General features: G+C 35.7%; 1 protein-coding gene across 1 annotated transcript; it reads left to right on the top strand.

The window, feature by feature from the left end:
- Positions 1 to 7,810: 7,810 nt before the first annotated feature.
- On the top strand, positions 7,811 to 11,706 carry LOC113547190 (uncharacterized). Its single transcript, XM_053235270.1, has 7 exons — positions 7,811 to 7,866; positions 7,992 to 7,994; positions 8,473 to 8,814; positions 9,158 to 9,493; positions 9,859 to 9,978; positions 10,986 to 11,029; positions 11,143 to 11,706. The coding sequence occupies exons 1-7, from the start codon at positions 7,821 to 7,823 to the stop codon at positions 11,272 to 11,274; spliced, it is 1,023 nt and encodes a 340-aa protein (XP_053091245.1). The 5' UTR covers positions 7,811 to 7,820; the 3' UTR covers positions 11,275 to 11,706.
- The last annotated feature ends 725 nt before the right edge of the window (positions 11,707 to 12,431 follow it).

Below are 12,431 nucleotides of genomic sequence, written 5' to 3'. Positions count from 1 at the left end.
CAACAGGTCTGTTCATGTGTAAGTGAAAAACAGGCACTAAAAGTTTTCACCCCTCCCCGCAGCAGCTCAACACAACCTGCACTGAACTTCCTGATTAGAGGCTTGTGGGAGGAGCTTCTCATAATCCACCAGATCAAAATCTTTTCACTTTTTCTCTCATCAGCTGCAGAGTCGCTGCAGGGCTCAAAGATCGTTCTTCATTTCTCCTGATCGCATCAAACATCTGCAGGTGGCATTTCTCAGGAACACTTGACCTTGTGACCGCCGTCTCTTTCTTATTTGTGTTTTGCAAAAACTATTAATAGGAGAACTGGACTATCATTAAGTTTGTTCTTCTTGGAAATTTGCTGTGGTATAAGAGGAATAATGTGTACTTTATTGAGCTATGTATATAATAATATAATAATATAATAACTGTGTACTGTATTTAGCTGTATTTCTTCTTGTCTTAAACTTGTCACACTGTTTTCACAATGTTATCTATATGTACAGAACCCATGTATTGTCTTGTACTGTAGTCCTGAAGGCTTGACAATTCATCTTACTGAAATACTGAAAACAAATTTCTTACGGTAATGAAATGGACTTGTCTTGACATAACTTAAAGCCACAGCACCGCCCTGTAACCACAGACCAGAGTAACGCTAAATAATCCCCTAATTTATCCCCATCATCATGAGGTCTATGTGGATAGAATACACCTCTCACTTTTTTTTTTTTTTTTTTTTTTTTGCAATCCTATTATGAGGTAATGTTTTTGTGAGAGATTTTTGTAAGTGCATTCTTCTTCTTCTTCTTCTTCTTCTTCTTCTCTACTTCTCTTCTTTTACTCTAACTCTTCAGTTCTCACACTCTTTAACCTTTTGCATGACAGGGTTTTAAGCTATGAGCCCTGTCACACTTGCTCCATCTAGTGACACAGCATTTGTTTTCTGTGCCTTGTTACTTGTTACAGTGAACTAGCACACACAGCAGTTAAATGTCAAACAGTCAGTAGTGTGAGAAAGACTTGCTCTATTGAATTAATGACACTTAGGTTCATTTACGTATTATTACATCCTATTCACTGTGGCCACAATTACAATTACTCTTCAACACTTTGCTGTGCTTAAACAGGAAGACTAACAATAGCTCTTAAGTAAGGTCTGACCACAAATGACACCCAGCAACAGCTTTGACCTTCTGTGAAGTGCATTCATCATCTCCAGTCTAATTTTAACCCTTGTGTTTTGTTGAAAAGAAAATTACATCCATTATGTCAAAGGGTCAAACAGACCTGTGCAGTTTAATATACTCAAAGAAAAGAAAAAAAAAATATATATATATATATATATATAAACAGCAAAATTTTATAATGGCTTGTCAAAAGAAGTAATACAAGAACATTTCGTTTAAAACATTATTTAACAACTGTTCAAAAAAACCAGACATTTTGATTAGACTTTTTTATTCAGGGAAATGTAAAGTACTTTTTCTATGATTTTTATCACTGTGCCCATACTGTAGATATTATTTCATCCCTTTGTCAAAATATCCCCCTCATTTTTTTGATTATTCTCCAAAAGATGACCAAACTTTTTACTTCCTACAGCATGTATTTCCTGCACCTTTTATATATGTTGGTATTTTATATATATATGGTATTATTTCTGTCTTGTTGAGGGGGACAGTTGTGGCATCTTTTCTGCTTTTTGCCATCAACTTTATCCACAAGATCTGTTGCTAGTTGAACATTCTCGGGAAAACCTGCAGCGGCTGGGGCTCTAGGTGGTCATGTTTGTCTCAGAAACTTTGAAGTGTAAAATGTGTAGGCCCTGGAACCATTTTATTTATATTAGAAGTTGGCGGCCTGCCTTGGCTTTGCTTTGGTGAAGGATACCATTCCACTTTACCATCTTTAGATTTCCAAGGCAAAATCTGGCAAAAAATGTATATACATCTTTATATACAAATTGTGTACAAATATTCCACCACCCTTCAGTTGTGGAAACTCAAAAACAGAAAAGGGTTAAAGCGACTGTGGTAGTATGTAGTAGAATGTAGTATGTGGTTTGGGACACAGCCTTTAGACTCCTTGCGCTGCTTTAGAGCTCAGTCAGGATTTTTTTTTTTTTTTAAATAATAAAATAGATAATTTACTCACTTCATTTCTTGACCTTTGTTTTAAATAATCAGATTTTTTTTCTGTTAAATCTGAGCTGTTGTCGTTTGTGTATTAGTTCTTGATCCTAAAATATCGAAACATTATAGTGTTGGGGGAAAAGTGTAAGAATTGTGTAATGATGGCAGTGGGAGAGAAAGACTGAGAGCAGACATGCGACAGTTTGAGATCAGAGACCAGTTCAATGAGGAGTGAAAGTCTGTCGCTGTCCATGGTGTTGAAACTCTTGTGACACAATGCAGCTCGGTTAACAGAGCGACATCAACCACAGAACAACAGTGTTAACTACAAACACAGTGTTAATGAAGCTCAGTAAAAAATTCTGCTGAATAATTTAATGAATGAATGAATGAATGAATGAATACTAGATAGGCAGTGAGTTCCAATCAGAAGGCAGAGTCTTATGTAAACAGCATTTTGAGTGACATTTGCACGCTCCTGAGAAAAGGTGAGATTTGAAGGCAGCTTGGCATGTATCCATCTCAGACAAGGCAATTCTTTGGATTAAGTTAAATTACATTTAGACTCACAACCTTCTACAACTGCTGTAAGAGCCATTCCAGTAGAAGAAAATAATATTTTGTTAATAATAATTATTACTGTGTATTAGTGATTTGTGCCTTTGATTGTGATATATATGTGTTTCCCATGTAAAACAATATATGCAGTTGCTCTCCTCTAATTAGGAAACCCTTTAATAAGAACCATAAATTTCACTTCTGCGCTGTTAGTTGGACGAAACTATTGAACTGAGGGAGCACATTAGTCTTTGACCATGATTTTATTTTGTTTTGTACAGTTTGCAATGCCTTCAAGAGTCTCACTGAGTCCCGCATCAACTATTAATATTCTTTAAAAAAATCTTAAATTAAATGTGTAATTTAATGGACTTAAATTTAGTGCTAATTATACAGTCCTGTTTGTTTGATATTATTATTATTATTATTATTATTATTATTATTAAATTAAAACTGATGCTGGTGCTATTTTTTTGTGTGTGGCAATAACAGTGAATTAAATTATAAAATTAAGATTTATAGTGGTATGGGATCTGTGAATTTGTTTCTATTTATTTATTCATTCATTTATTTAATCAAAAGTGAAAATGGTCACTGGCTGCAAAAAGTAACAAGCAACAAGGAACAGAAAACAAATACTGTGTCACTAGATGGAGCCAGTGTGGTGTGACAGGCTCGAGTAAAACTCTGATATGTAAAGGGTTAAAGAATGTGAGAACTGGAGTTAGAGTAAAGAAGAAGAAGAAGAAGAATGCGCTAATAAAAAAATCTTTCACTATTATGTTTCCTCGTAACAGGACTGCAAAAAAATAAATAAATAAAAATCATGTCAAGACAAGTTCTTTTTTACTGCCATAAGAAACTGTTTTCAGTATTTCAGTAAGATGAATTGTCGGGCCTTCAGGACTACAGTACAAGACAATACATGGGTTCTGTACATATAGATAACATTGTGAAAACAGTGTGACAAGTTTAAGATAACAAGAAATACAGCTAAATACAGTACACAGTGATGAAGCAGAGTTACTGTTACCACACTGAAGTTGATTATTTCCCTATGACAGCATGTCCCAAAGTGTTTTATTCCTCTTATACCACAGCAAATTTCCGAAAAGAACAAACTTAATGGTAGTCCAGTTCTCCTATTAATAGTTTTTGCAAAACATAAATAAAGACGAGACAGAGGTCACAACACAAATGTTCCTGAGAAATGGCACCTGCAGATGTTGGATGGGATCAGGAGAAATGAAGAACGATCTTTGTGCCCTGTTGTTTTTGATCTGGTGGATTATAATAAGCTCCGCCCACAAGCATCTTCTCAGGAAATTCAGTGCAAATTGTGTTGAGCTGTTGAGGAACTGCAAGTGAGCACTTTTAGTGTCTGTTTTTCACGTACACATGAACAGACATGCTGGGCATCAGTAGCGTATTTTAATGTTAACACCGCCTCTCAGCACTACAACCCTAAAAAACACCATCTCGAACAACCCTAAATATTTCCCTTTCAGAATGTGATATACATATACATATTACATTCTCTAATAACTGATATCTCCACCATTTTGCCTTATTTTGGATCATTGTCTTGGTGTAGGATAAACCAATGTTTCATTTTTCATTTTGGAATATATTTTTATTATATTTTTGGAATTTACTTGGATATTTTTTTGCATAAAAATGGAAAAACAGATAATTATTTTTCCTATCCAAAAACCTTGGGGGAGCCTTTACACTCAGCTGTATACACAAGTTGGCTGTGTGTCTTTTCACAGCTCTTGGTTTCATAAGAAGCTTGTTAACCATCACTGCTCCTCAGCAGACGCAGAATGAACGCACAGGTCTGGTCTGGAAAGTCAAAGGTGAGAGAGGTGTGGAACATTCAGTGTGGTTTTTGCTCGCTGTACCTTCCTGTTTACCCGAGCAGAGAGCTTTATGCTGCAGAGCAAACCAATCAAATTAGCAAAAATAAAGTAAACACTGTTATTGTCTGCTACAAACTACACATGCACACACACACACACACACACAACTACATAATGTTTAAATAGAAATGTACAAAATATCATTTTCATGATCATAATCAGGTTGAACTAAAGCTGAGAAACTGAGTGTGTAAATAACATTATATCTAATGCCTTACAAAATAAGTGAACATGCTGCTGTGTGTTTAGAACAGAGTAAAATGCAGGGTGAAATCTGGTGCTTTAGAAGAGAGGAGTTACAATATTACACATCTATATGAAATCTGGAGATATTTCTAATTTTGCATTGTGTCTGAAAAAGAAAATAAAACAAAACAAAAAAAAAAAAAAACAACAGCATAGCCTGAGACAAACAAAAATAGCTACACATCCTGTGGAAAGTTTGAGAGGTGAGAAACTGATGGTGGTTTCTGAGAAAAGCAGCTCGGCGGTCAGAGCGGCCTGCAGAGATGAAACACTCAGAGCTGCAGTGTGTGAAGGGGCAAAGAGACAAACAGACCTTCAAAACCACCAAACACACACACACAGACACACACACACACACATTTCATATACTGAAAAAAAAAAGATCAGTTTGCTAATAATTGTAAGAAAACCTGTATGCATGCATGTATTTAACCTGTATGCAAATATTAAATAATACATTTGTGTATGAAACAGGGTCAAATTCACTTGAGCACCTAATTCTTTTTATTTCCCTTCTCTGATCATGATTCATTAAAGCTCATTTCCAGAAAACCTGCACTACATGACTTGTATCTTATGACAGATCATTTTAATATTTCAGTTTTGAGTCTTCAGTATATTCACACTAGTGCAGTATGCAGTATACAAGAACGCACTTTTGAACTAAAAAAAAAGTAACAGATAATGAGAGGAGAGAGAGAGAGAGAGAGAACGAGAGAGAGAGACAGAAAGAGAGAGAGAGAGAGAATTTGATTGGTTAGTGTCACACAGTGGTTAAGGAGGAGTCACATTAAGGCCTGAGTAAACCTCCACCCATATCGACACAGATATGCTGCATAAATTCATGATCATAATTCAGAAAAAGAGAAACTAGATATTCCTAAATCTTTGGTCGTTGGTCATAGTCAGCAATGACTCAAGGAAGAGGAAGCTTGTAGGGGCTTGTAGTTTAAGCGTTTTTCAAGGGTTCTTTAGAATATTAATGGCTCTTATCTTCTTAAAAGGGGTGCTACTAGGAACCTTTACTGATAGATGCACATTGACGCAATATACACTATATGGCTGAAAGTATGTGGACAACTGACCATCACACCGATATGTAGTTTTCCCCAAACTCTTGGCACAAAGTTGGAAGCACACAATTGTATAGAATGTAATGCCATAGCATTACATTTTCCCTTCACAGGAACTAAGAGGCTCAAAAATTTCCAGCATGACAATGCCCCTGTGCATAAAGTGAGCTCCATGAAGACATGGTGTGTTAAGGTTGGAGTGGAAGAACTCAAGTGTCCTGCACAGAACCCTGACCTCAACCCCACTGAACACCTTTGGGATGAACTGGAACACCGACTGAACCCCAGACCTCCTCACCAACATCAGCGCCTGACCTCAGTAATGCTCTTGTGGCTGAATGAACACAAATCCCCACAGCCAGGCTCCAAAATCTAGTGGAAATCCTTCCCAGAAGAGTGTAGGTTATTACAACAGCAACAGGGGGATTACATCTAGAATGGGATGTTCAACAATTACATATGGATGTTATGATCAAGTGTCCACATATTTTGTTCATATAGTGTATGTGGACAGCTGACCATCACACCCATTTCATACGGAGTTCTTCCCCAAACTGCTAGAAGTTAGAAGCACACAGTTGTCTAGGATGTCTTTCTATGCTGTAGCATTACAATTTCCCTTCACTGGAAATGAGGAGCCCAAACACGTTCCAGCATGAAAATGGTGTGAATTTTAATGCTGACTACCCACCAGGTCTTTTAGCTTAACATCAGTTCATGATCTCACTAACTCTGTTGTAGCTGAATGCCCATGGCTTTGGAATGGGATGTTAAACACATATGGGCATGATGCCCATATGTCCCAATACTTTTGGTCATACAGTATAGAACCCCTTAATGACTTTATATTGAACTTTTTCTATGAGTGTAGGATAGGAGCGGGAGCTTGAGCATGGCAGGATGACAGGAGTAGGATTCTGATGGTTGCAGAAGCTTATGGGTCTCAGTTTGACCTCAAGGTCAATAACGTCTTAATGTTTAATTACCAAGTCCAATGATTTGTACCTGGAACTGAAAATACACAATACATCCTGCACAAGTGCACTGTAAACATTTCATTAACTATTTAGGCATGTAAAGATACAAGTTCCCTTTATAATCACCATATTTCATTTACATTTAATTTAGCAGACACTTTTATCCAAAGTGGTTTACAAGAGGCAGAATGCAGATAGCTGTTGTAGGAGAACACTGAAAGATCACAGAATGTTTCCACCAACAAGTACAAGACAAACTCAGAAAAGACAGAGACTTCAAATTTACAAAAACACACAAACACTATCACAAAAGAATTAGTTTTAGTCACTGGCAGAACCTTTAAAATAAAATAATGAAAACCTAAGAATGAAACCTTGATTTAGACCTCTAACCTATTTTTTGATTGAGAAAATATATACTAATATTAGTGAAAAAAAAACTACCTACTGTTATACTTTCTCTGTATTATTTTTGTCTTCTGCTCTATATACTGTTTATTATTTAATAAAATAGGCTTAAAAATGTACAAATTGCAAATCACCCTGTTATTCATTTTTACTGTACTTTAACTGAAGTCTTCTGAGGTTGTTAAAAAGTATAAAAAATGTGATCTTAAGCATGTCAATTTAATCACTAGAATCATTCATTACAGTCATTTTAGTAAATTATTTTAGTAAATTAAATTTGTCTTTATGAAGTTCAGTTTATTAGGTGCACTGGTCTGAAAAAGGCCACAGCCCCCTGTTATCTACTGCTAGGTTTCTAGTCTACATCGTATGTAAAAAAAAAAAAAAATACACTGGAAGGCTGTGATGTCAGAGTGTCGCATCATAAATCTTTGGCCCAAGGTGAGATGTACTCAGTTTGACCATCTGACAGTGTAGCAAGAGGAGCCATGCTATACACAGACCTCAGACCGAAGATGATGACACTGATGTGGATTACAGTGATGCTTTTTAATAAAATTGGTAAGTGTAGATGGCTCATTATATTTTTGATCATAAGTATTTTGCTGTAATAAGGACCTTAATATTATAGGTCTGGTGTCTGGTCGAAGAGCCATTTTAAGGAAATTGGAATTTTGACATTCTAGCTAGCAAGACTTTAAAGTACTAAAATCTATATTTATAACTAAAAAAAATATACACAGCAAAATGGTTCAAAATGCTTAGATTATTAGTAAATATTTTCTAACACAGATAAAACAGTTAAAAAACTTTTACTTTGCTGAAAATATTCTCTAAGATCTAAAATGTTATTAAAATATTAAATTTTTTTAATCTGAGGTTGTTCGTAAACAAGATATTTCATCCTGAAATTTCATTGTAAAACAATAGACATTTCTGTGCAACCACACTGGCACTTTTTACATATCTGCTATGTGACCTTCAGTCCCTGGCTACACTGGAAATTCAGTTTATTAAGCACATTGCATTTGGCTTGCTAATGTCTTTAATATTTAATGCTAACGTTATTCATGTTAGTCACGCTATTATACCATTCTCTGTGAATTACTGGAAGAATAAAGTTTTGGTTCATTTGTTCATGTTTCATTCTTTAACAATTTATATTAGATTCTGCAGCGATAAATGATATCAATCAGCCGAACCCAATGATCACTGCTGAAGTTGGTGATAACGTGACTTTGCACTGCTTTAGACTGAGAGAGGAAAATACTGAACCCATCGTCTGGTACAAGCAAAAAGTAGGACATGAGCCTTGTGTAATGGTCACAGTTCAACAGGAACCCAATTATGAAGATGAGTTCAAGCCACCAAAATTCAGCATCGAGAAAAAAAAAGCAAGCTGCCATTTAAAAATTGCTGATGTGGAGCCGTCAGATGAAGCCATGTATTACTGTGGACTTCGAAAATTTATAATGAGGTTTGGAAAAGGAACATTTTTATCAGTGAAAGGTAAGAATTTTGTTTTTGCACTAGGTGAGAATTTTTATGTTGATGTATTCTCCATTTGTATGACGATTGCCGTATTGACCAGAGATTGCAATTTCGAGTAACGAGCAATTAATGTAATGTAATGTAATGATTTTAATTACAGCTGAAACAACCATCAGAGCTTCTGTTATAGAAAATTAATCAACACTTTCTCACCAATAAAAATTGAGAATTCAAGTGTGATATAAAATGCTATATTTGACAGCAGGTGCTTTCTGGACTGCATACTGCATAAAGAATAAAGGTCCAATTATAAAAGGAACCAAAGCGTAAGATCTCACACTGTCTATATTACACTGAACAGGAGATGGAGATATAAAAGTGTCAGTGTTGCAGAGCAGCGTGTTGGACTCGGTTCCTGCAGGAGCGTCAGTGACTCTGCAGTGCTCGGTTCTCTCTGAGAGCAGAGCAGCAGATCTCCAAGTGCTCTGGTTCAGAGCTGCTCCATCACAATCCCATCCTCAAATCATTTACACTCATCACAACAGCAGCCATCAGTGTGAGAGCAGCTCTTCTACACACACCTGTGTGTACAGCTTCTCCAAGAACATCCTCAGCTTCAGTGATACTGGCACTTACTACTGCGCTGTGGCCGTGTGTGGGAAGATCATTTTTGGAAATGGAACAACAATACAAATGGGTAAGAATTATGAGGTTTTATTAATAAATCACAGGATATGGTAATTTTATCCACTATATGTCTATTAATGTGTCCAATAAATTTTGGCACAATGGTATCTAAAGATTTCTATTTTTTTTTAATTTTTTTTTTTTTACAAAATCTACATAAAATCTTTATTATCCCTTATTTTCAATGACTTGAAATAGATTATAATATGAAGGCACATGGCCAGAGCTATAAGGTGGATATGGTAGAAATTCCCAATTCTAAGCTCTTATTTTCTGGTTTCTTTATCTGCTTACATTATTGCTAAGATTGTCACAGTTTCTTTTATGTTTGCAAGTTGTAGCAGTGTTAATATTGTGATATTTACTGTGTGACAGAGAAACCTGTGGATTCTGTAGTGATCTGCCTCGCTGTAGCTTTGGGACTGTGTGTGGTCGTGATCTTTGCTTTGATCTTTGTCGTAACCTGTAAAAGGAGAAGCTGTGAGCAACGCAATGGTAAATCTGCATTATGGCTATTTTTAAAAGTTTTTATATTATTATAAATATAAATATTTTACTATTACACTATAGGGCCAAAAGTATGTGGACACCCGACCATCACACCCATAGGTGCCCGTTTTAAAACCATGGGCATTAACATGGAGTTGGTCCTCCCTTTGCTGTTATAATAACCTCCACTCTTTCCACTAGATTTTGGAGCGTGGCTGTGAGGATTGTGTTCATTCAGCTACAAGAGCATTAGTGAGGTCAGGCACTGATGTTGGGTGAGGAGGTCTGGGGTGCAGTCAGTGTTCCAGTTCATCCCAAAGGTGTTCAGTGGGGTTGAGGTCAGGGTTCTGTGCAGGATACTTGAATTCTTCCACTCCGATTCACCATGTCTTCATGGAGCTCGCTTTGTGCACAGGGGCATTGTCATGCAGGAACAGATTTGGGCGTCTTAGTTCTAGTGATGGGAAACTGTAATGTTACAGCATACAAACACATTCTATATGATTGCCTGCTTCCAACTTTCTGCCAACAGTTTTGGGAAGAACCACATATGGATGTGATTTTCAGATGTCCACATACTTTTGGCTCTACAGTATAGTGTATATTATTTCTATTATATACAGTGAATCGCCAGTTTATTAGTTATCACTACTTTTACTAAATTGGCACAAAGTTCCAGTTTATTAGATATACTGATCAGATATGAAGCAGAGTTACTGTTACCATCTCATCCTGAAGTGTTTTATTCCTCTTATACCACAGCAAGTCTTTCACATATTGGACAACTTAAACTTACATCTTTACCACTGACTGTTACGAAGTTCCCAACACTGGAGATTCCTTCCAAAAACACATAAAAATCTCCTCACATAAAATTTCACCATATCATCAATTACACACACATTTTTAAATCTGTTTATGAGGAACCAAAAAGTGTGTCCATAGACAAAAAGTGTGTCTCACTACAGAGATGTCCTTTGATCTATTCATAAAAATACATTTTGTCTCAACAGTGAGACTCAAACAAGGTTCTGTGACAGACAAGACCCTCAATCAGGTAAATATTCAGCGTTTGTGAGTACATTATACATGGACAAGCAATTCGTTTTTGCACTAAAAGTATAACAATTTAGATATCTATTATTTGAAATTTCATATCCATTCCTACAGGATGGTGGCAATGTGGAGCTGAATTACGCTGCCTTACATTTCAATGAGAGGAGAGCCAAAAGAGGAAGAGTAAAGAAACAACAACCTCAAGATATTATATATTCTGATGTGCGATCTTCTGCTATAACTTAGATTTTAGTTATGAAAAACCATAGTATGTAATAAATAAAACAAGTTGAGTATGCTCTTACCGCCGAAGTTGTTATTTTTCTATAACAGCAAATCCTGAAGTGTTTTATTTCGTATATACTACAACAATTTGCAAATTATGAGAATTTTGTAATTGTTGCCATTGCATCCTTGCAGAATCTATTGTCTAAACAATTTTTATATTTATTTATTTATTTTTAAACCTTTTTTGCTGACAGTTTTGCTCTTAACTGATTAACATTGAAAGAAAGGGTTGAAAATGAATTACACAAAGAGTGTTTAACTAACATCCATGATAATGGCATGATGGTGTTAAAACCTTTCTAATTATTGAATTAATAATTTACTGGCAAGCTATAATTTGTGTAAAAGAGCTGTATTTTCAAAGTGACCTGGTGAATCAATGTTACAATATTTTTGAAAATAAAAGGGAAAAAATGAGACTTTTCTTCTTCTCATGATCTTCAGGAAATTTGGATGATGCAACACTCAACCCTGTTACTTAAATACATTTCATAGGAATGGATGTGTTTAGGTAACAGGGTTGAGTGTATGTTGTGGGAAATAAAAATTTCCTTTTTTCATAACTTATAATAGATAACTTGTGGACAAGGCTGTTTCAAGCATGAGATGTTAAATGCATTCACACATTAATACAAATATTGGATTATATTTCAATTTAAAGTGTAGTTACACTGGGCTGGGACAGATAAAAATGATGTCTTCGAAGATGAAGTTATATATCTAAAACATGCACAGAGGGTCAAGGACACTGTACCTGTATTTAAAATGTCTTAGTATTACCTTACATATATATCTGTATATGTAATATCAGTGGGACAAAAATGGAACACCAGTTGTGGAATCACCCATCTGTTACACACTATACTGTACATTATAATGCATGCTAGAATAAATAGTATGCTATATTCACACTAGTCTAGTATGCAGTATACAAGCATGCACTTTTGAAAAAGAACAGTCACAGGGGAGAGAGAGCGAGAGAGAGAGAGCAGACAGCAATAAGATGAGAGACAGACAGAAAGCAGCAGATGATGGAGAGGTGAGCAGTGCACACACTATGCTGTATTAACTTTATTTTACAGTATTTTACATTTCTTTACACTCAGATTAAATGG

The sequence above is a fragment of the Pangasianodon hypophthalmus genome, chromosome 7 (genome assembly GCF_027358585.1).
Source record: "Pangasianodon hypophthalmus isolate fPanHyp1 chromosome 7, fPanHyp1.pri, whole genome shotgun sequence".
Lineage (NCBI taxonomy): Eukaryota > Metazoa > Chordata > Actinopteri > Siluriformes > Pangasiidae > Pangasianodon > Pangasianodon hypophthalmus.
Note: the sequence above shows the minus strand (reverse complement) of the source record. Positions and strands in the feature narration are given on the sequence as shown.